The sequence below is a fragment of the Uloborus diversus genome, chromosome 4, assembly GCF_026930045.1.
Source record: "Uloborus diversus isolate 005 chromosome 4, Udiv.v.3.1, whole genome shotgun sequence".
NCBI classification, from domain to species: domain Eukaryota; kingdom Metazoa; phylum Arthropoda; class Arachnida; order Araneae; family Uloboridae; genus Uloborus; species Uloborus diversus.
The window spans coordinates 24383504-24409758 of NC_072734.1; the positions used below are offsets into that span (position 1 = coordinate 24383504).

The window sequence follows — 26255 nt, forward strand, 5'->3', positions numbered from 1 at the left end:
AAGTTCGTGCAGTATACCAACAATACCTTTTAAACGTCTGGGAATAGATTTCATTGTTCTTCCTTTCTTTTTTTGTGCAACTTCTGAGTAAGTGTTCAACCGCACTTCGAGTTTTATTGTTTCTAGTTCACTTTTCATTTCAATGTCGTATTTTCGTAATCTAGCCACCAGATATCTCTAAATATGCTACATTAAGTTTAAATCTAGGTATTGAGAGGATATTTCTAAGATTAAGAACAATTTTTGAGGCACCAGACTCAAACGTTGAAAACCATGTGCTTCTCATCTTTATCTTGATAAAATACAAAGTTGTTCCCGATAGCCAAATTTTGGGCTAATAGTTAAAAATCGTTTTTCAAAATATTCAAATGAACAGCATGATTCACTATTTCATCAAAAAATTCCAAACTAACAAGTCCTAATGCTGATATGCACCCTCACACAAGAACACCTTCACGGTACTGATTAACTGATCCAACTAAGTTTTAAGATTAAATTCCTCATTTTTTCTTCTATTTACAATTACAACACTTTAACCTAAAATGTTGAATTCATTTTCATCTGTAAGTACGACGTTATTCCAAAACATTTTGAGCTTAATTAACATTGATTTTGCAGCGGAAAGCGCAAGCTTTCGGTTTTTCGCAAGAACGAGAAAATTTCTGCGAGAAAAGGTCCCATTTGATCCAGCTAATCAGAGAACTTGGCGAACAATTTTAGGAGAAAATTAAGCGCGAAATTTTTCATTAAATTCTGCAGAAACTTTTACAGCACTCAAATGTGTATTTTTCATAATTTTTTTAACAGTAAATCTCTGATTACGCTTTGTTAGCTTTGCCAGTTGACTTTTTCTAACCTTGCTTTTGATTTGATTCCGTTCTCAAAAGTATTTTATTAAGCACTTTACTATAGAATGGTATACATTAACTAATTCAGAGAGATTTCAAACCAATTTACCACTACTGTGAGGGGGGGGGGGAATCAAATTTCGAATGCTCTTTGTTGCTTTTTTACGAATACCAGCCATTTAAAAATAATAAGCAGAATATTAGGGAATAAATGCACAACAAATTCAAGCCATATGACTTTACAGTGTCAACACAATGCAAAAATAATTTTAAAAAAATGACCTGTTACAATTTTAATCATGAATTTATTCCAAAATATTTCAGCGTACGGTGACTTTTGTGGCGTAGTGTTTCTCTATCTCTTCGTTTTTTGACAAATTTCAAAAATAAAATCAGTTGTGATGTAAAAAAAAAAGGACTTCATATTCGAATTTAGTTTTGCGATAATTTAGTTTTACTGCAAAATTTCAAGGTGTACAAACACTTTTGGGAGCCACTGTACATTTAATGAGAGTATCTTTTTAATGCAATATTTCACAAAAAACTACTCGAAATTTGGACTCGTCAGACAAAATTTTCTGGGAACGAAAAGTTTATGGGAGGTTACAGTGACCTCCTATCAAGTAGCCCCTGAATGCCTGCTAATCAAGTATGCTTTTACAAGAATTATTTTAACATTATGAGTTCTATCAAAGCTAATGCGTTCAACTTTTTTTTTTTTTTGAAATGTTCCTTCTTTTAAAAATTTTAATGAAATGGCTGCTTAAAAACTGAGTTCAACTATTCCATAAAAACTTTAAAGTTAACTGCTTAGATGAAGCAAAGAAAGCTTTGTCGTCAGCCGTTAAATAAGTTAGGGGTCTGTTTCAAAATGTTGAAAATTTAGTGGAGCTGCTTTTGGTGTGCCCCCCTTCGTCGTGTGAAGCTGAAAGAAGCTATAGTGTGCTGAGGAAGCTCAAAATGAATCTAAGCTCGACTATGACACAAAAGCGGTTAAATCATGTTGCTTTATGTTACGTTCACAAAAATTTCTTGGATGAAATTGATCACAAAAAAATAGCATGGATATTCGTATCCCATGTGCAGTCTAGAAAAAATGTATTTGGTGGAATTTATTTTTTTTTCTTATTGTGTAAATATGTAAATCAAGATGTACCTGTTTAAAAATTTTGTCTTAAATGTAAACCCATTTCTATTTGATGTCAAGTTTTTATCTCATATACTATATATATGTACACGCATTTTTCTTGATACAACTTGAAAATGAAAGTGTCAGAATGGTCCCCCCCCAATAAATTTCAGCTGACGACGCCAATGGGCGAATGAACTAAAAAAACTTGGTGCAGAGAAATCAGTTAAATTCAGGCTCTCTCATTATCACAAGAAGAAAAGAATTAAATTATATTTTTCAACAAAGTAAAATAATTCTAAGATTTAGTAAACGATTTGACGATCTACAAGACTGAAAAATTAACAGAGTAAAGCTAAACAGTTGCTGGGAAAATCAAAACTGGATAAATTTGAGCAGAAGGAAATGATAAATAACATTTGTTTAACATAGGAACCATACCGACTTTTTGCAATGAGTTTCAATCAAGAAAAGATTGCATAAAATTGGACAAATTGAATAATCTAAAACAAAGACAATTTCAACTGAAACTCAAAATAATCAAAAATAAAACAATAATAATAAGACACATTAAAAGTTTTCCTCATCAAGGATTTCCCTCAGGTGAATACTCTGTGCTCCTAAAAATTATAATTTTGAATAAATTTCAGTCTTGTCAGATTTTTTACTCATACTTAAAAATAAAAAAATATATATAAAAAAAATCAAATAAATCGCACTATTCTAAAAATTATACTATGACAGATGAAGCAATAATCAAACGATAAATTACTTATGCAGTAAGAACTGTGGGCAAATGCATAAAAGGTTCGATTAAGAAATTGTAATATTTGAAAAAGAAAGAAATTTATCTATTTTAAAGGGAATAAAATGAAAATAAAAATCATATTTTGATTGAACTCAAGTGAAAGTCTTTAGTTTAAGAAATTAATAAGTAAAATCGGCAATTAAAACGTAATCATTAAAAAATCTAAGAGTTTAAAGTCAAATACAAGTAAAATAATAACATACAAAAGAACACCCAACCCGAAAGAAATTGCCAAAAGAAAAAGGAAAAACAAAAATGATTTGAAGAATTACTACTGCTTATCTAAGCGATTGAAATTAAATAATAAAACGACATACGAATATCCAATCCAAAAGAAGATACAAAAAATGAATTAATAAAATAACTAATAAGATGAGGTATCGTTGTTTGCAAAAAAAAAAACAGTAAAAACTAGTGGTGCCCAACCTTTTTCGACCCTGAAAATGGCACCTCCCATTAAAATGATTCTCAAAAGTCAAACACATTTAAAATTTTAACTATTTAAATTTTTTTTGAAATAAAATGGGAAAATATAGAAAAGGGAAGAAAGTTACAATAACTATTACTATGTCCTTACTATGTTTTTTTTATTTTGTTAAATGCGGGGTTTTTTCTTTTTTTTTTCAGAAACTGATATCTTAATATTTCGCTTCAAATTTGTAACACTGTAATTATTAAAGCTTCTCGATTTGCAACATCAGGGGGGGGGGGAATGGGCCACACGGATCAGGACACCAGGGGCTGTAGGTTGGGCACCGTTGATAACAACAATAAATAGAACAAAAACAAAAAGAAAGAAAGAAAGAAAAAGGATCAATAGTATATAAAATTCCAGAGAATGAATTTCATTGGCCACGTAACAATGGATCACGTGATCGCTATCAACAGCAAAGACAACATAATGAAAAACGTCAAGTCAATATTTTTATTGAGCAATCCTGATTGCTCAATAAAAATATTCGTTAACCCCAATCAACATTACGCTTAACTGAAAAATTCACAACGTTACTTTGAATGAATTTCAAACATAACCAGAGCAAAACTAAAACCGTGTAGATTAACTCCTCAAATCAAAATTGTATTGTATTACAAGAAAGCCAAGACTGCAATTTTAAAGTACTTACGTTTCTTGTTTAGCACAAACATTGGGCCCATCGTCTAAGCACTGAAATAATTGGAATGATGTCGCAATAAATATGCAAAATAAAATACCTCGATGTAGCATCTTAAAACCTGTGAAAGAAAAGTAACAACATCAGCCACATAATTATCAAACACCACACACAAGATCCACATGATTATCATCTTTACAAGTTACACCACATTTTTTGCCATCTCAGTATCTGGATGGTGGAGTGGAGCATATGTTTAAATACCGCAATAAATATGAACTCATACAATTATTTTGTTGATTAATAATAAATAATATGCAGTAACGACAGTTCACTCAAAAAACGATGAAGATAATAGTACTAAATGACACAAATGTGCATTCGTGTACAAATTTTCTATCTTTATCTTTACTAAGAATAAAGCTGAAAGTCTACGTCTGGACAGTGGCGGATTTACTGGGGGGGGGGGGGGGGGGGTAAGGGCGACCGTCCCCTCCGTAACCATCATTTTCTGAAAACAATAATGTGAAATTGGAGAAATTACTAATTAAGTACATAATCAAGTAAATTCTATAATTCCTTTTTAGAGAGTAGTGTAGTCGAGGATGGACGGCGTTGAAAATTTTAGATGCCTTTTGTATGAAAAATTGAAGAAGAATAAATATACATTCAAATGTAGCTTGTTAGAAATTTCAATCCCCCCCCCTCGCATTATTCCACGTTTTTAGTTAAAATATAAAGGGTATTATGATTTTCAATGCGTGAAATAAGCTTGAGCATGAAATATATCTCCTTACACGTATGAAATTTTCCACAATTAGGTCATTCTCCAAAAAATTTAACTTTTGAGCGCAAATATTTTTAAACTTCGAAACCCCTCCTTTTTTTTTCATTCCTACCAGGGCCGGATTAAACATCTATTTACGCCCTAGGCCAAACTTAGAGATTACGTCCCACCTCACATATCCGAACTCTATCGAAATCGTATCCCCCCCCCCCCCCCCCAGCTATTTCCAGAGGCGTAGTAGCGTCCAGTGACAGTTGAAGATTTCGTGCTTCTCCCCTGCTTGACAAAATGAGGGATGGGTTTCTTTCTTTGTTTTCCTTCGATGATGTTCAAAAGAAGGGGGTTTGGGGGTGCTCCCCCGGGAATTTTTTGAATTTGAAGCGTAGGGCTGTTCACTTATCGGTCGTCCGTCCCGTCCATCCCGCTTTTTGACGTGACCGACTGCCGACGAAAACAGAGTTGCATTCATATACGGTTGCCATACATCAATCACGTGGCTGAATTCACCGACTCGAGAGAAGAGCATGCTGTTTGGCGAAAACCAATGAAATGCTGTCCTACTTTTGAAGGCCGTCAGATATCAAGATTCTTCTGATCAAAACCAGTCCCGTCCAGGATGGCTTGCTGTCATGGCACCAGCAAAGAAAAGCTGTTTCGGGAGGAAAAACTCGGGATGGACGGGACGGACGGCCGATAAGTGAACAACCTTCTGATAAATACAATTTTACGCCATAACGGGAAGTAATGGCATTCGGAAATCGCCCAGGAAAGTTTTCGTAACTGAAGTCCTACATACGTAATTGTAGACATTAAAAAAAGGGATGAGACGTTAAAGAAAGAGAAGGAACTCTCCCCCCCCCCCCCTGCGCCATATAAATCAGGTTTTAAGTGAAATGAGAAGTCGCAATACCACACTTATTTTTAAAACAAAATCTATCGTCTTGTTTTTCGACAAAGATTTTACAACTTCTTTATGGCTGAAAATAAACAAGGGGGGATCCCTTGTATCATGGAAAATAAAATTTGATGTCATTACAGCCACGTGTTAATGAGGAATGGTATTTTGTGTTTAAGTAACGGAGGTGAGAATTGATTGTGCGACATGACTTCTTGAGGTGAGAATTTATTGTGTAATATGACTTCTTATCCTACCAAAATGAACTAAAACACAATATTAGAAGAACAAATATGCTTTAACAATTAGTATTTGAGACAATTGTGAAAGAAATAATAAATAAGTATATACTTTTAATTAAACAAGTTATTAAGCAACATAAACAGTCACACGTGTGACACGCCCACGGAGGTGAGAATTCACATGTTGTGAACCAAAAATGTACTGAAATAAAAATTATTATTAAAAAATTGTTGGTAGGTTTAAATAGATATATTTTTGACGAAATTAAAAAGCATTGTTAAATGAATAATTGTTCCTTAAAGTTTTTACTGTAAAAGACGTGTGACAAAAAAGTTACGCTTTTTGAAGAATGACACAATATTTTCTTCAAAATAATTTTCGTGTACTCCACCGTTAAATCTATTGCAAAAAATCTTAGATTAAAATTTCATTCAAAAAATGAAAATTTAGTGTGTTGATTAAAACCACTTAACATGCCTGACGTTAATAACTTCACAACCACAACTAAATATTATAAAATAAAAGGTTTTTTTTTTTTCTTTTTTGGAAAAAATCCATATTTCATAAGTGCATACTGCATGGGAGTCTGACGTAATCGCATAAAAAATAAAACGTCAATTGTATTTCAACAGAAAATCAAGCAAACAATGAATGGAGGAAAAGTTGTTTTCTCTGCATTTATACCGCACTAGCAGAAAAACAACTTTTACAGATTTTTTGTTGCACAAATGACATGGTAAAACTCAGAATGTAGGCGAACATGAAATAGATACTCATTGCCATTTTCTAGACTGGTTAGCGATTAAGCTTAAAAGCAAGATCCATGGATTTTTATTATGAACTAGTGGTACCCGCACGGCTTTGCCCGTAATAGAAAATTAAAAGGTCTTTTGGTTCGCCGGTATATTTACATACAATGTATGGTGAATTTTCTCGTCAATTGACTTGTGCCCATGTTACGACTCCACGTAATGATAATTTCGTAATTTACTCGTCCATCTTACGATAATTTTGTTCTTAAAATTGGAATAGAAAAAGAACCACATCGAATTTTCGAAAAATCGCTTCGAGGTGCACACCCCCATGCTACAAACTAACTTTGTGCCAAATTTCATGAAAATCGGCCGAACGGTCTAGGCGCTATGCGCGTCACAGAGATCCCGACAGACTTTCAGCTTTATTATTAGCAAAGATTGAAATGCATGATTTAAAACAAAAAGTACATTCCTTTTCACTACTCTCGTGATTTATAGGGGGTCAGTTGCCACCCTTGTTTTGAAAATTAACATTTTTACTTGGAAGTGAGCGGGTTTTTATTGTTTTCCGATAAAATTTGCATTGAGTATTCACCTTTTCCAGTAACCCCCCTCCCCTCCCGGGAAAAATTTAAAATGACGAGTCCGCTTTTCATAAACACTAGTTTTGAGACATTATAAAGCATCACTGTTGTTCTTGATAGTTCTAGTTTAAGAAGTAATGTTTTAAATCACAGGCAGAGCATCATCTGTACCTTAAAACGATCAACTTTTAGATAAATATTTAGTCTGGAAATAACGATATCTAATTTTCAATTCATTATTTAAATTAGGTGGAAAAAAAATAAAGTTCAGCATAATATTAACGATGGAGATATTTTGGGAAGGCATTATTTTCTCCTCCTTCTAGTATTTAAATTTTGCTTACAATCGTTTCATTTTCCAATGTGCGATAGGAATTGTAGGATCTTCAAGAACAGTGATTCCCAACTTTATTGCGCACATCGCCCCCCACCCCCTAGAGGCTTACTGACACCTATTCCCCCCCCCCCCCCATCCAACCACCTTCTTCCTAGAAAAAATCATAAGTTGGCGCTAGTGAACATTGGAATTATTGAAGAAAAAATAAGTGATTTATTTTAATTTGAAGTAAAATGCACATAATGAAGCAATTTTATTTAATTGCTCTTAGATAAAAAATAAATAAATCAATTATTAAAAGCACCTTTTTGTGTCCCCCCCCCCCTCCCAAATGAACTGATAGGCGTTTGAAGTAAAATTTTTAACAAAGATCATTGACGTACTTTTCAATAACAGAAATACATTTTTTTATGAGATTTTTTTTTTAAAGTTGGAATTTCGGAGAATTAAAAGCACACAGATTCTTTAAAATTAAAAAAAAATCGAAAATTTAAAAATTCATAAACTTGAGGATGGATAATGAAATAAATTTTTTAAAGATCAAGAAAGGTGCAAGGAGGAAGTTCTTGAACTTTGATTTGTTAATTTTTAAGCTTGCGATTCCCTGTCTGAACTTATAGCAATCGGTTCCCGTTAACGTTTTTAATTTCGATACTCTCTGGTTTTGTATTATTGTTATATTGTGTTAAATACTCATTGCCCCCTATCGCCCCTCACGAATTTTTCGCCGACTTTAATGGCAAAATTGCCCCTCTGGGGGCGATCGCCCCAGGTGTAGAAACACTTTTATAGACTTTCTTTTTTCCTTAATTAAATGAAGCTGGGAATTGCAGGTGGTGGGATGTAGCTCTTTTTCTGGTTGTGTTGCATTACTTTTGCTAATAGCTTGGACAGTTGCCATTTCATGAGCTTATGTTTCTTCATGTCGATAAACCTAGTGTCAAAGACGAAGTTAATGTTCAAAGTACTTTTTTTAATATGAGAAGGGAAATTGCGTGACAAAAAGTAGGACAACCTTCAAGCATAAGAAAATTTGAATCCATTCCGATATTTGTCAAGGTTTCACATACGACACGGCTATTATGTTCAATAACCACTAGCATTTAAAATAGAAGCACGAATTCTGATTTGATAGTGAAGTGATCTAAAATGTTATGTAGGTCAACTGGTTAACTTTTCTAAACAACTGAATTCTGGGTTAACTTTTTTTTTTTGGTTTTGAACAAAAATGGATTTTAAAACAATACATTGGGGTCGTTTCCAAAATTTTAAAAGTATTTTTTTCTGAAAGAGCATGCTTAAAAACATAGGATCTGACCATTTTTTAAAGAATTTATTTAAGTTTAATGTTTTTAAAAAAATACTTAAATCGTTGCGCTTTCATTGTTAACACTTCTGTCGTGTGACATCACAAATGATGAAATGCCATTCAATGTTGCCATTCACAGAACAAATGTTTAATTCGCATCTTTACTCACGTGTTTTGGCAACGATATGGTTGATAGCAAGCGTAGAGCGCAATTTTAATTCCCTGCTTGATTATCATAACGTGGAAACGTAGTAGAAAGATGAGCCAAATTGCATTATTTGTGACGTCATAAAGACCACGCCTTGTTTGAAAAATCGGACATTTAAAAAAATTAATTTAAAAAAAACTGTTGGGAAAATGAAAGTATTTTCTGGGTCCATGTATTTTTTTTTTTTTTTGCTCATTCTATCCATTTCAATGACTAAAAGTAGTACTTTTGACTGAAGGAAACCACCCCATTCTTATATTTTTCATTACTTGATTTATTTTGGAATAACAATGAAGGAAAAAAAAATTCTGGAGATTTTGAATTTGCATTGACGACAAATGCGAATTTGACATCATTGAATTAAGATAAACCAAATTTCAAATAAATCAGAAAACATGTGTGGACTGTGAAAATAAATTTTGGTTTAAGCACTGATTTATTTCAGCTATCACCAGAAACAGAATGAATTTTAAAACATAACCAATTCTTACATATTACATTGTTGCACTCATTTTTTGAGTAAGAATGAAAAAAAAAAAAAAAAGGTTTGGAGATTTCAATCAATGGCATTGCCGATAAATACGAAACATCATAAAATAGGAATAAATCCTTACAGGAAGACAAAATGTCCAAAGATGAAATAAAGCAGCGTTTTAGAAGAGAATATTTATACATACTGCCTTCATCGAAGAAACTGCAATAGCAAGCTTGGAAGCCAGTAAAAAAAGTATAGATATTCAAAGCGCAAAGGAACGATAATGTACTCCAAATTTGATAAGTTTCGGCACAATACACAAATGCAAAACATGCGTCATAGCGTTATGGTTTATATAGATTCATCAGACACATATTTTCCTAGTTTTTGCGATTAGTGTGGGGTAGTTGTTAAGCAACTACGCCACAGTGGTCAAACCACTGCCAAATAGGTCTTTCTATGAGCAAAGGCGCGGGCTCAAGCCCGGCTCTTGTCGAAGGATTTCCAAGATGCAGAAACTCGACAGTGTCCATGGCTGTACGGCTATGCGGCATATAGACACAATCCCATTATAAAATGAACAAAACAAACGGACCTTTTGCGGCTATGTCTTTCTCAACGTCACACAGTGTTTCGATTAGTACAAGCTATATGGACAAAAGTCATGTTCAAAATTCTAAACTTTGGTCTTGGGATAATGCAAACAATAAAACAAAACATGAAACTTAGTTATTTGTTTTTGTCTAACTCCATTCCGTCACGTGAGTAATAAGGTTCAAAGTTACGTATCCGTTTGTAATTGAATAAATCAGTTGAGTTCCAGACATCATTTCATCACACAAAATCAAAGTGTTCCTAATTTCATATGATTTTATTGTTCTCGATATTTTTTACACTGGTAAGTGCTTTTTTCCTTAATTTAATTAATATATCTGATAGTTAAACAATGTTAAAAGAATTTTAAAGATGAACGACGGTTTTTTGCCTGTTTCAAAACTTTCAAGTGATGGCAATGACTTGTACCCATTCGTACCCGGGCTAAATTTTCTGTATATAGTAGCTACAGCTTTCCCATTAATAATAAGACGCATTATAGTCAGCACACTCGAGTACAACATTTTTTTTTTTACCCAAAGTTTTGGGTGCTTCAATAATTCTTCAAAGAAATCAATACTCGAAGGAAAGTATTCTAGAGAAAAAAAATATGTTGTACTAGAGTGTGCAGACTATAATACGCCTTATTAATAATGGGAAAAGTGCAGCTGTGATATACAAAAAATTTGGCCCGGGTACAAACGGGTAAAATCACTACCATCACTTGAAAGGTTTTAAACGAGCAAAAACTCCTTCGTTTATCTTCGAAAAAATGTTAATATTGCTTAATTATCAGATAGAGTAATTAAATTAGGGAAAAAAGGCACTTACCAGTATAAATAATATCCATCTTGAACAATTAAATCATGTGAATTTAGGAACACTTTAATTTTGTGTGATGAAATGGTGAATTCGGAACTTGACTTTTGTCCAGCTAGCTTGTATTAATCGAAACACTGTGCGGCAGCTCTTAAAACATCTTCAAATAGTCATCTCATACATAACATCTATTTTCCCAATGTAATGCTCGGATCATACATTTTTCTCCATTAAACATCTGGAGGTTTTATAAGTGCTTTCAAAAAACCATTTGATTTAGGCACATTTATCACATTTTTAGATTTATGCAGTAAAATCGATCCTGGAAAAAAGGGTTTGTCCATGTTCATTATATTTTCAATCTAAATTTTAAAGTACTTATATATGATTGCATTTACAATGCCACTAGTTTTAAAAATTATTTATAAGAATATTACTTTTAGTTTTTGCATTGCAAGATATACAATAAATAACAAAAATAACTCATCAACTGACTGTGACTAATAATTATGATGCTTACCCATATCTTAAAAATTAAAATCAATCTTTTGAAAATAATTTCGCATTAGCCTTTAAAACATAAAATTCTCAAAGTTACACAACAAAACAGACCTCAAAGCTTTTACTTATTTCAATATAAGAAAGAATTACAAAATACCTCAATGCAACATCGACGGGCTTTTGAAAGCACTTTCATTTTCCCGTAAAACAGGCTGAGCAGGTGCACAATTTTCATTGAAATGTCCGCAAAGTAAAAAATCGAATGCCATTAACGACAGGCAGAAGTCGTTCAGAGCGGTGGCACTTCATTATACAAATTAAAAAGTAATGTTGCTCTATGAAAAAGCAAACAAGAAAAATGAAAGAAAGCAAACAAGTTGACTCCCAAATATTTTAAATTGCCATTAGCTTGATGAATAATTTGAAGCTTTTTCGATGGCTATTTAACCCCAGGAAAAGCAACGAAGTAAAAATATTAGAAGCTAAAACTGAATGCATAATGAAAGTAAATAAATAACAGCATGTTAAAATTTTCCAAGTTCATTAAGAACATCGAAATGCAGGAGTACCCCCCCCCCCAAGTTCAATGGCGTTATTATTCCACCCCCCCCTATTTTTTTCTCAATCATCCTTTCCCTTTTCAATTCTTTAGCTCTCTCATTTTTTTAAATTTATTTTTTACATATTTATTTATTTATTCATTGTTAGGTATTATTATCATTTTACTAGAAAAGTTCTGTGTCATGTCAATGACATACACACAGACACACATAAATAAATAAATGACATAAAATATAAACAGAATAAAATAAAATAAAATTAGTTTTTTAAATTTAAAAAATCAATAAATTTAAACAAATAAATTTTAAAAAATTACACCTAACCCTCCTTTGTGGAGAACAATGTCGTAATGCTTAAAAATAAGTCAAAAGTGTATGGTTACTGCTCAAATATGCAACCCCCCCCCCCCGAAAAAAAAAACTTTTAAACTATATTGATTAAAATGTTTACTATAATTGCTGTCGTGCAATACCGTTTAGATGATGGTAAAGGAGTAAGTTCAACATCTGAAGAATAAAATTAATTCATATTTCGACGATGGCCATTTAAACTTCGATGCCGTACAGAACTGTCAAAATCCTTAAGTGTGTAAAAGGTTGCTCCATTTATTTTTTTCTTTTTAAGCAGTAAAGACAATCCCACAATGTATTTTCTGAACTCATAAAAATCATGAGTTGTGGTAGAACTTTTACGATTAAGTCAACAGACTCAAGCCAGTGTTGCCCAACCTACGGCCCGTGGGCCGCAGGTAGCACGCGAAGCTGATCCGTGTGTGCCGTTGTTATGTTCAATGTTGCAAGTCGGAAATACACATTCTGGAACAATTCAAAATAGCAGATAGTCTTTGTTCGGCATTACGAATGACTGTTGCCAATGTGAAGCAAAATATTAGAAATTTGTCTCTAAAAGACAGATGAAAACTTCGTATCAATAAAATAAATATGTTGCAATCATAACACTAGTTCTTGCTTTGTATTTTTCTTTCCTATTCTGCTTTTCCCTGCATTAACTATGAGAAAAAATATATATATTTTAATTTTATACGTGTTTTGGCCCGCGGGTTTCATCTAACTATGAGGTGCGGTCCTCGGGTGAAACGAGCTGATGCGTGCATCACATGACTTCCTTTTACTCTAATCTAATGTCATTTCCTCATTATTGGCAATTTTAATGTGATTCAATTGTTTACTCTCTAAATATCACCAACAGTGGCCATATTGAAACCAAATTTAATACTTAAAAAAAAAAAATCGCAAAATTTGTCGCCAAGTTGGCGACAAAACTTGGCGACCAAAAGACTGAGTTTACACCACTTGAGTTTACATCGAAATTAATAATGATTTCCCCCCAAAAAAGGGGAAAAAGACCCCCTTAGGAACATCCGAATGCAACCAAAATTGAAGGTGCACAACTAGGCCCCACTAGGAGTCTACGTACCAAATTTCAACTTTCTAGGACATACCGTTTTCAAGTTATGCGAGATACATACACACATACACACATACATACGTACATACAGACGTCACGAGAAAATTCGTTGTAATTAACTCGGGGGTTGTCAAAATAGATATTTCCGGTGTCTGTAGGTTCCTAGGCGTATATCCACGTGTGGTCGGGTCGAAAAAAAAACTCAACATTCATTCGGGGATGAGAAAAATGGAAATTAAGGCCGATTTTTGAGTGAAATTTTTTTCGCGAATACAATACTTCCTTTTTTGTAAAAGGAAGTAAAAAGGTTGGGAACTACTGGACTAAGCGCTTTTGAAAAGGGTATACAAAATGAGACTGACAACAATAGAATACAGGAGAGCAAAGATAATTTGCCACTGGCTCTCGTTTATATCGAAACTAACTAGCCACATGAATCATTGTCATTGTTCTTGATAGTAAATGTGTCTCTTGACCACGTCCAAATGATTTACCAACCACATCTGCATGAGTTTTGCATTAACAATCTACGATCAAACGAGCTGATGTGTGCATCACATGACTTCCTTTTACTCTAATTTAATGTCATTTCCCCATCATTGGCAATTTTAATGAGATTCAATTGTTTACTCTCTCTCTAAATATCACCAACAGTGGCCAAATTAAAATCAAATTTAAAATTTTAAAAAATCGCCAAATTTGTCGCCTTGGCGACCTAAAGACTGGCGATATATCACCAAGTGTACGACAAATTATAACAGCACTTGAGTTTACATCGAAATTAACAATGAATTCCCCACAAAAAGGGGCAAAAGACCCCCTTAGAAAATCCGAATGCAACCAAAACGGGAGGTGAACAACTAGACTGCACTAGGAGTCTACGTACCTAATTTTAACTTACTAGGACATACCGTTTCTGAGTTATGCGAGATACATACACACATACGCACATACATACGTACATACAGACGTCACGAGAAAATTCGTTGTAATTAACTCGGGGGTCGTTGAAATGGATATTTCGGGTGTCTGTAGGTTCCTAGGCATATATCCACGTGTGGTCAGGTCGAAAAAAAAACTCAACATTCATTCGGGGGTGAGAAAAGTGGAAATTAAGGCCGATTTTTGAGTGAAAATTTTTTCGCGAATACAATACTTCCTTTTTTGTAAAAGGAAGTAAAAAAGGAACGAATGTTATGTGGAAATGGCAATGACTATGATGTGTTTGTTTCCTTTGACATTAAATGAAATAAAGCAAGTGTTAGAAGAAAAAAAAATATATGCAACAATCTGCGTTTGCTCATACAGTAGAACCTCGTTTATCCGTAAAAAACTTGTAGTTTTTTTTTTAAAGGTTCAAATAGATAATTATAAATTATTATAATAACGAGAACGTAACTACAAGTACACCGAAAATTCGTTTTTGATTTTGATGAAGTGTACAGTTCCTGCATCGATTATTACGGTAATCTAACAAACATCACTAAAGCTGAACCATAATGATAAAGGGTTAGAATGATCGAGCTTTATTCAAACGAAAGAAGTGTTCAAACCAGAAGACAGTGTGGCAATTCTGTATAAAACAATTATATGCAAAAATGTTTTGATCAATTATATGTAATTTTGCTACAAAATATGTTTGTTTTTTTGTAATGAACGGTAAGCAAAGACGAATACAAAGGAGGGGCGATGGGGGCTGTCGCCCCTCCTTTGAGGTACTCTACGCCGGCAATTTTCCCCTTTTGATGATGTTAAGAAAAGGCATAGGGTTCGAATCTCTCCCCCGGGCTTTGGCCATTTTGTAGAATGTAAGTCATAAAGATTTGATTGTAGACATCTCAGATAATGTTAGGGGAAAGAATGGGTTCAGTGACTAACCTCTGGTAATTTTTGGAAACTGAAGTTCCAAAAAAAAGCGCAATTTTAAACGACCTTCGATAACGTTGAGGAGAGGGGGGGATTGAAACATTCCTCTGGGATTAATGTTAAACTGAAGTTCTAAAATGTATTTTTAGAATAGCTCTTTCCACAGAAAAGAAATACTGTCGGGGACTTCTTTAGCTGAATTGCTATGTTTTAGTTCATAAAAAACCTTTAAAAAAAACACAACCGTCCCCTCCTTAAAAACTTTCTGGATCCGTCCTTGACGGTAAGTCTGCTTATTTAAGGATTTGCTTGGCTTATTACCCATACTACCCGGATTATTCGGATTTTCGATCATCCGGATTGCCTATGGTCCGAGTTTTAGTCCAGATAAACGAGGTCCTACTGTACTTTCGTGTCGATAGTAGGAAGACTTTTTCAGCACGCGTATTTCTGACTCCGCAGCAAAAACTCTGCAAAGTGGAGATACATTAAACATAACACTTGACAACCGACAGAATAAGATTGTAATCTCGGATGAGTCAACATTCTACCTACATCGTCACATCCTATCCCACTTTCAAAAAAATTCAAAATCATGAGTGGCAGGATTTGTAAAGGTGATAGGATTTGTAGGTCACTTCATGCAGATATAATGTAATTTTAAAATTTAAAATACGAATTCTTGGGACATGCTGCGTGTTATAACTCGTAAAAACTTTTGAGAGAAAGATAGGAATGCGTGAAAGATGAAAATAAATGAAAAACGTTGACCAGAGAGAGAGAGAAAACGAAAAAGAAATTTTTGCACAGGGCAGTTAAAATTAAAGTTACTCCGTCTAAACCTTAGTTGAATTGGTTCTAACAGAAATATAATTGAATATAGGTGTACACTTTATATAAACCGGGGGAGGGGCGGGTTCAAATATAAAACACCGATTAAAATTTTTATTACCAGGTGAGAAAGGTGCACACAAAAGAAAAATCACAACCTGGAAAGAAAAAAAAAAACTTTTATCACACAATTCGTTTTAACCTTTGAGGCATAATAGCGAGTTTACCTATTATAGTAGTTCAGTGCTTTTTTTCAGAAGATCGACACATTGGCTTAAATAGAACCTACCTGCTCTCGGTCTCACTCAGCTTAGTAATTTGTGACAAAAAGAAGGAGGTTCAAATTTGTTGAAAAAAGGTGTGACAGCATTCATGGACAGCCCCTAACTCAAATCGTAGACGACACACGAACAAAAATAAAACAATCTCTCCCTTCCCCCTCAGTTGAACAAATCCCGGAGGCCATTCCATTATAAAATAATTTCAGAACTGAAAACTAGAGCATCTAATGACATTCGGAAATTTTATTAACAAAATCAAATGGCGTTCTCCGACGCATCCCGGCCTGGTGGCAATTTATCAACAAGATTAGCCTCGCTACTCTCCAAAAAGTTACGGCAATTTCCTCCTCTCGAGCGAATTATGGTGGAAAAACAATCATCACAAAGTTTATGTTCTGCGGTGAAGGTTTATTTCTATTTCTACCACTGCAGAAAAGCGCACGCAAGAGCAGGAAGCTCAAAATCTGATTCAATTACGTCAGTGGAAGGGCTTCCTCTCTCTGGCTTTATTTTGACCAACTGCGACGGTGCCCTTTCCTCCTTTGGACAGAAATTCATATTCGTCACACGGCTTGCGTTCGTGACAAACATGAAAAAGTTTAAGTGCAACAGTTGGAGCTTATTTTCTTCGTTCATGTTTATTGATTACTAGCAATATTATTAACAACATTAAATATCATTTACAAACAAAAACAATTCAGCGTTCTTTGATATTGAATATTATTTCTCGATCTGATTTCAAAGGTGTAGAACAGTTACACATTGCCACATCTAAAGATATAAAATTATAGAGGGAACATACATGAAACAAACAAATAAATAAATAACTATATTTGTGCAGAGAAGTAAAAAGAAACAACCAACGTTTTGTATCACAAAATTACAGATTACTGCAGACACGTGTTTCAGAGTTTCAAGAAACCACTTCTTCAATGCAAAATAGGAAGTTTTTGGGTGTAAAGACATCCATGAAACATTTTACATGAAGAGCAGATTCAGGGAAAAGGTCCTAACCCGCCCCTCTTTATGCTAAAAAAAAGGCCTAAAACTGCGTTTTGGGGACTTAAATTTCGAAAAACTACAGGGGAAGAGCCGCGTTCCCCATTTGTCCATATGTGATACCGAATATTGCGCTACCCTCTTAGAAATGCATCGCTCATTTTCGAAGATTCTCCAATCGTTAAATAAATTTCGTCATTTCCGACGATTATTTCCCTGCTGGGTCAGTAACTCGTGTTCAAATCTCACGAAATTTTCGTCAATTCGACGAAAGTTCACTGAATTTGACAAAAAGTTTAATCGGAGCATTTTTCACGAGGCCATTTGGTCAATTACGAAGAAAATTTCATGATTTTTGAGGATGCATTTTTGGGAGTGTAACGACCAGGGCTGCGGAGTTTGAAAAAATGACCAACTCCGGCTCCGACTCCGGGAATTTTAGAGCCTTTAACTCCGACTCCTTTACCCCAAAATCAGTCCGACTCCGCATCCGCAAGCACTGATGGCAGAGTTGCGGACTTTGGCGAAAAGTAGCCGACTCTGAAGAGTCACCATTGGTTTACATGTACTAGGTTTAAGGAAATAAACAAAACTTGCTCTGAATTTTAAGCAGTTGACCAGTAAATGAATGGTGTTCAATTTCGATGATTTAATCTTCGGGGGGAAAAAAGCATCGTCACAATTACTTTTTATGGCAACAAAACAAGAAAAGCACGTAGGTTCTCAGGTTCCCCCCCCCCCCCCCAATAAGCTATCTTTGAAAAATAACCTGAAGATGTACTTTTATTTTGAAATTGAATCAAGATATAAATTATGACATAAGGAACATTATTCCTTACACTAATTAAATACTAATACGAAAATTTATTCTTCCAAACCACTTCCGTATTTCTTATTCATGAGAAAAGAAGTTTCGAATTTCCAGAATGCCATTGCGTTCACATTATCCCCTCTCATTAACGGGTACATGACAAACATTTATTAACTCATTATGCTCCAGATTTAACGAATGTAATTGTTATTGATAAATGTTTGAAAAATCAGCTTTTAATTAAACTACTGAAACCTTTGGCAACCTTTCATTAGCCTTTTCCTAACCATGTGGGAAACTTTATCTTATAAGAGTTGGATATAAACAACAATTTGCCAATCCACTTGTGGACGTTTTCAGGGAAGTATCTACGAAATTATTTTTAAAGACAGAGTTTTTCAGAACACTTCACAGATATCGACAAACGTAATGTGTTTGATGGTCTCTAAAACTGTGCAGAAGCCTTGATTAAATTGATGTAGTTGTTCAGATTACAATTAATCTCAGCAAGCGGACCTTATATAGACTCCGGCAATATAGCTAAATGAGGCAGATCTCATTTCAATAAAACCTATTAAAACACGCTAACAGCAACATATAAACTACGCAGAATCGGTTTGACTGATCAATGCGCAGTTACGTGACTCTATACATAGGACGGGAAATGTCAGTCAAAAGCTTAAGGTTTAAGCTACGCAGACAAAAGCTAATCACGTTCACTTAAATCCACTTAATAACTTCAAACAAAATACGAATAACACAATAGTTTAACTAAAGTGTAACAAATTACAGTGGTTAAAAAAATGTATGATTTATAATTGAAACTACTTTTCTCTTGTCTTCGTTAATTAAAAAATCTTTTTCTAATCCGGAAAAATCCCGTCTTGTTCCATTTCTCCTGTGCTCGCACATTTTAACCTGCTATTATATGAGGCCGTAGGGAGCAAAAATTAAAAATTTGGAGATAACCAATACAAATGGTAGGAGAACCTCTCTTTTGTTTCGGGGCAAGAGACAGAAATGCCATAGTAAGTGCTGCTATACAGCGCGAGGAAAACAAATCAATGAAAGCCTACCTACGATCGGGACTTCCTATTCCTATTCAGAGTCACAACTGACTACAACTGTATTTATGTCGAGGACTGCATACTAAGTGCCTTGCCTCCATTATTTTATATACCGATAGATGGCAGCACCATCACCGGATCGAACAGTTAATGAGAATTTAGAACTAGTCCAGGAGCTAATAGCTACCTGGTGCTAGCACCCCCAGAGGTATCGTTTCACTTGGAGGATATTGAGACCACGAGCATATTTAACGTCGCCCAGTCCTCTTTAATGACGACGGTGGGTCTTCGACCATCGAGGTTCGAACCCAGGACCCCCCGGCCCCGAATCCGACACTCTACCGATCGGGCTACCACGGCCCACGATTGGGACTTTAAATACGTTTTACTCAAAACATTTAAACGCCCACTTCCCTTCGCTTCTCACTGCCTCATATGTTCCGTTGAATTTAACAGGTAGGCACGTAGGCGGCATTTTAAAAAAGTGTTCTGAAAACCTATCAAATGTAAGTTTCATCATAAAAGAAAAGACAAACGGATTGTATGCATAATATTTTTCTTTTCTTTTTTTTTCTTTTGAGCAATCACGATTACTTATTGTTCTCACTTGACAGTTTTGATGTCCTATGATTTTATTTTCCCCCCGCCTCCCTCTGCAACACCACCGTCGACCGGCGCATCACGATGCTGCTCCTCTAGCGAAAAAGTCTCCAGGTAACGTTCATATCATACACATACATACACACACTTACACACACATACCCACACACTTATGCCTGCATACTCACGATTACATACACATATACACAGAGCCCGATCATTCTAATATTGAACATGGGGCTTATTTGTATTTCAGGGCCTCCCTAGGGCCCGACTAAGATTTTTGAATATACTGGGTATGAAATTAATTTTGTAACTCCTCCCCACCCCCTATATTACCGCTTATTCTGAAGCTATAAAATATTTTGATACTTACGTATTAACACAACCATGCTAAATTTGGTGGTAATCCCATATCACAACGTTTAGTAGAAGAGATATATAAGTTGGGGTTAAACTTTGCCAGTTTACCTTAAATATCAAATATATTTGTGATATAACTTTTAACAGTAAATACAGACTAAACTTGGAGTGGTTTTGAGATTTGCAAAGAGATCAATTTTTTAAAGGGAATTTTTATCAACAAATAAAGAGATTTTTCCCTTGTCTTTGCTTTTGCAAAAATGTCAATGACATCATTGTACTCTAGATTCTGAGTGAAATCATTATTTATTTTTAATTAGCAAGATAAATTAGGGAGATTTTGGCTCCCCCTGAAATCTAAGAGCAGGGACCTGTGCCCCGCATGCCCCTGCGGTAATCAGGCTCTGCATATACATTCACACACACACATATATATCCACACACTCATCACTCATGCCTGGACACAGACACAAACACCCACGCCTACATACACAAACTCGTGATTGCGAAAAACATAATTTGAATTCAAGATGTCAAAATTCAAATTAATTTTATACATTTTTTTTAATATACATAAAAATTATTGAGCTTTTTAGAAGCGTTTGAATAAATGAGCAAAAAACATGCGTGGAATATTTTAAAACAATAATTTGGAGCAGGAACTCGGTAACAATTTTCGCCAACAACTTGCATCAATTGGTTCGGTTCATGGCAAAATATCTTATTGAACCACCCGATCCTATAGCATTATGACATATTGATGAATTATGACATAATGCTGCACATCTTCTTAGGGGTAAATAGGTGGAAAAGGGCTAGGTTAAATAAAACAAAATTTCGGCTAAATATAAAAAGATTTAGATATTTAAATACAGTTCATTTAATGCTTTATCGTTTTAGTGCAATATATAAGTACAATTGTAGCGAACATTTTACAGTTTGTTGGATGGTTCACGACGTCTTATTTAATTTTCCACACAAATTCAAATTATTTGCATTGCGTCACTTCATACAAAAGTTGTAAGCAAACGCACAGAATTTGTATTTATAAAATGCTCTTACGCATTATTTTCACAAGTGCATTGCGAAGACGTCGTCTTATTTCACTTCTAGAAAAAATTTGGTCATTTTTACAGTTGGTTTTGATAAAAGAGTTAGTTGTAAAGCGGGTTGTAGTAAAAAAGCAGGGGGGAAAGCGGATTTTTTTCCCCTGTGACCCCCCTTCCCTTTTTTATTTTATGCATTGTAGCACCAAAATCAGCTATACACCTCTCCTCCCTCTGAAATTTTAGAAGGGTGAAACATTTGCCGGAGAAAAGCCCCTCATAGTAAAAGCCTGTGCATTCACTATGGAGTACTTAATAGTACACAAGTAGATATCTAGCATTCTGGAATAATCCTTTTCACTTGCTACTACGGCACAAACCAACAGCTATGCTCCCGGAGCTTCCCTCTCTGTAGGAGTCAAGGGTCAAATTGGTCAAATTCCACAAGAGTGAGATCGAGTAGGGCTCCCCGACTCTCAGGACTTGTTGACCCCAATATTTTAGAAGAAAAATATCATTATTTTTTACTCTAGAGAGAGCCTAGATCTGTGGCCTTCAAGTTCGGCGGAACTCTGAGGCTCCATGGAAAATATTTATAGTTTCTCCAGCCAAAGTCCTCTCCAGCTCCTTCCAAAAAAATTCAAAACTGAGAAATAACAAAATAATATATACATCGGATAAAGTCAATAAGAGTTATAATCAACATCTATTTGAACTGCGGCACCCCTAGGGGAGGTCGCAGGAGGTCAGAGTGACCTAACAAAAATTTCCTCATTCGGCAAATTTTACTGACGATTCCACAAATTTGGAGACAATATTACAACATTGAGATTTGCTTTTTTTAAAATTCTTTTAAATTGTTTTTTAATAATACCTAAAGCTTCTTCTTAATAGATGTTATGTATGCTCGTATTTTATCATTTTGTTCAATTGAAATTTCACGCAGCAAAATAAGAGCCCCCCCCCCCCCCTCAAAAAATTTAGTTCGGCCCCTGCTTCAGAATTTCAATACTAATTTGCAAATGAATATGCTTTTGTCGGATCTAAAATCTCAGTAGTCTCAAAACAAAGAAAAAAAAATAAACATCTTACAAAAATCTGAAAGTTTGGAAACTTGTTTTCCTGTTTATCTAGCATTGATGTTCTGAAAACAATTCAACAAGTATCTTGCTCACTTCACTTGAATTCGCTCATGACAAGAAAACAAAATTAGATGAATACGGAACAACTGATGGTTACAGGAAAAAACATTCTTTTGTATTCTAACAAAATGTCTCTTGTGAAAGTGAAAATTCAGTTTAAAATCCCGAACACGACCAAAACCTTGGTTGCTGGAGCACAGGCGGAGAGATAGTATTGGAGCAGGGCCAAGTGAAACTGAAACTTTTGGTTCTGCTCAGGGCAAATGTCGTTCATAATAGAACGAACAGAGCAAAAAAGATAAACGGCTCGGTTATTCCCCTTCTTCTATTCGGGTGAGAAATTGATAGCATCACATTTTACGGACTTTCATTATTCCCCGACGCTTCTGATGCGATTATGGCAACTAAACTTTATTCGATACGTCAAATATTATTCATGTTTTTCTGTTACAAAAAATGTAGGATTAGATTAAATACTGGAACAATGACCTAGATTTATGGTAACTTTTTTTTTTTTGGATCAACGCCTTTTTTTTTTTTTTTTTGCTGCATGAACTAAGGTGCAATAAATAATTTGCACATCCAAAACAAAGCAGAATATTTTGAAAAATCCCAATTTTGTGATTCTCAAATACCGCGATATGTCGTGCAGTAGAGCAGTTAAAGACGAGTCATGTTTGATGTAATTGGTCGTAAATACATTTTGCCAATACTTTCTCTGTTTTTTCTCGGCAGACTAAGTAATTATTTCCTTCATTTAGAAGTCAATGAATGAAGAAAAGTTATCTTTCTTTTTTCTGTTTGAAAAGTTTTATCCAGAAAATAACCCTGAGTTAGCAGAAATTGCAGTTGCAGTTTTAACCCTTTGACAGCCAATAACGTCTCGCTGACGTCAAAAATTATTGGATTATAAATGGGGCTTAATTTGCATGGGAGCTCAGTCCCTGCACTTATTTTCAGTGTTCTCTGAATTTTTACACATTAGGCGAAATTCTGGCTATAAAGCCTAATTAAGAACTTTAAGGCCTAAAGACTATTGAGTTCTATCACTTCTTTTGTCAGAAATCAAATCTTGATTGTAAGTGAATTAGTACGTAGAGTGGTGTACCGATAACTTTGTATACTTGATTGCTCTAATCTCAGGAGTGTACAACTAAAGGGAGGGGAGAGGGGTCGTGGAGCATACTGCGCTATTGACATTTTTAGGATGGTGGGAGTTTTAAGAGTATTCTGGCAGGGGGGGGGGGCTCCCTCTTGAGGGTAGGGTTCATGGTATTTCGGGGTGCACTATTGCTCTTAGGGGATGGACACCCCCAGTTAATCATTTGGAACAGCTGGAACGTTTTCGAAAAACAATAAGTACGCGTAATGGTGGAATTACCATATCGTAAATATCGCAATCGCGAGGCGGCCCAGAAAGGATCCAAAAAGCACATGGAAAGTATTTTGCGCAGTTATTTCACTTCTAATACGCCCCCAAACCTTTAGGTATTTCATCCAAAGGTATTTCCATGCAAGGATTCATTTAAAAATCCCTCCTACACATATACACAGAATGTAAATTCTGGCTAACCCAGTGCTTTCATGTTTCATCTCACGGGATTAAAATAGCCAGCAGATTACCTCATCAGTTTAAAATGATTAGAACTACAAATGCTGCAGCAAAAATGCCCTAAATATGTACCGAAATGCTTTAAAGCATAAATAGTAACGCTATAGTTTCTTTGCATAATAACGGAACAACTTTTCTCACTTGAAAACAGGAACCATTTAATCTCTGCTCATGTTTCGGTACTAATCAGGAAATTCAGATTTATGAAATGGAACTTAAATTGGATATTCATCGACTTTTAAAAGGTCGATTAGTGCTAAACGAAAAACGCGTAATGTTCCAACTTCTAATGCCTTGGAAAGGCGCAAAATGGCTTCGAGGGCGAAATTTACGGCTGTTCAAATTTAGCACCTGCTCGTTAGGAGGTAAAAGCAGAAAATGATCAACATGAATCGTTAAAGGCTCGAGGTGGGGTATTAAAATTGTAAGCTTGATTCACAAGCAGTTGAAAAAGTTTCTACCAAGCTTAAATTGGAAACTCCGTAATATGAGAAAAATCTCGTAAATTGTACTGTACAGCGTAAATAAAACTTTCGCACGACGTAATGAAAAAATAGAACTAATTACACTCCTCGGTAAAAAAACAACCTCTCACTTTTTCTGATAACCTTTCTTGCTGATTTTTATGTAAAATGACCCCCTGATTCCAAATGCGAACACCGTTTTCCCCGTAACACCCCACTTTTTAGAAATGGTGCCCCCCTCCGCCCCCCTCTTTTTTCATTTTTTGACAGTTTTATAGCCATTTTTTTATTCTGAGCGGAAGAGAGACGAACATGAACCGTTAACATTCTTCTGAGGGTCTAGAGAGGTGAAAAGTTCGAAAGCACGAACATTTGGAATCTTATGCGGGTATTCCCCCCCTAAAATATTTGTTAAATCATCAGAAATGGCATTTTATTAACCAATTTTTTTCACTTATTTTTCGGTGCAAAACCAGGTATCGGTCTCACTCCCATGAACAGCAAGCATGTTCAAAAAGCTTTCACGTTCTAAAATATAAATAATAGCAAATCTTGAAAACACCGCATGTTTCATACGAATCGCACCGCAGATCTTTGAGAACTTCCCGTATCAGGGGTGCCCACGGGGGGGGGGGGGGATTATGGCGCAAGTTGGAGCCATCCATTTGGGGGGGGAGGATTTTTTAAATGTTTTTATTTATTTAAATTTATTTATGGATTTATTTTAAATTTAAGTTATTCATTTTATTTTATTCTGTTTATATTTTATTTCATTTCTTTATTTAGTTTGTGGGTGAGTGTCATTGGCGTAGCACAGAACTTTTCTAATAAAATAATACCAATAATAATTATGAATAAATAAATAATATTTTTTAAAAAATATAAAAAATATTTTTTAAAAAATATAAAAAATATTTTTTAAAAAAAAGAGAAATAAAATATAAAAGAACTAGAAAATAAAAAAGGGAAAGATGGTAGAGAATTTTTTTTTTTTTTTGAGGGGTAGGGGGGAATTTGCGCTATTGAGCTGGGGGGGTTCACCCCTGTCCCGCATTATTTAAATTTATTCAAGTTGGGCACCCCTGTCCCGTATTGTTTAAATTTATTCAAGTTGAATTCACAGATAAAATTAAGATTAAAAATGAATTTAAGTTTGCTTATGATACACAGCCTACACAATTTATGTACATTTATTACATTTCTGAGGATGCACCGTCCTCATTGTATATCACAAAATCAAGATGTGTAACTGTTGTAAATACGAGTGTACTTGATCTGAAAATAAACAAGCATAAGGACGACTTTTCAAGCATAGCAATTGTATGCTTGCAAAAGAAAAAAACAAGACAAATCATCACAACGCCACTGAAGTGATCAAGTTTATTTTAGAATGCTTTTTAATGGCTCATTGAAGCTATTCGACCTACCAATAGAATTGCGCGCGACAGGAATCGAATCTCATAAATCACATGTCTACAGAAAAATGAAAAAAGTAATAATACGCCTGACGTCATCTGATAGCGTCATAGTCTCAAATCATCTCTTCGTGATTCACCCAGAAGGCACATAAGCATCTTCTTCTTTTTAATATTTCATCTACAATCACGGAATATCATTGACGAAGCCGGTTTCCGGGAGCCGAGCGTAATCGCTGGTTTCTGCAATAGTTTCCGATTCGATTTGAGCTTCCGATTATTAGTCACAACATCCGTCGAGTGCCGTCAGATCTTTCTTCCAAAGACAGGAAGTTTGGCGGAAGTATTTATATGGAATCTGAAGA

The 26255-nt window shown here is 34.8% G+C and overlaps 1 protein-coding gene across 2 annotated transcripts in view; it reads right to left on the reverse strand.

Moving 5' to 3' along the window:
- The window catches only part of LOC129220255 (protein draper-like), a 242230-nt gene that overhangs the window by 66201 nt on the left and 149774 nt on the right, over positions 1 to 26255 (reverse strand). For both annotated transcript variants that reach the window (XM_054854632.1, XM_054854631.1), the window contains exon 3: positions 3910 to 4018. In XM_054854632.1, coding sequence (XP_054710607.1) covers positions 3910 to 4010 — 101 coding nt within the window. In that variant the 5' untranslated portion in view covers positions 4011 to 4018. The remainder of the gene's footprint in view (positions 1 to 3909; positions 4019 to 26255) is intronic.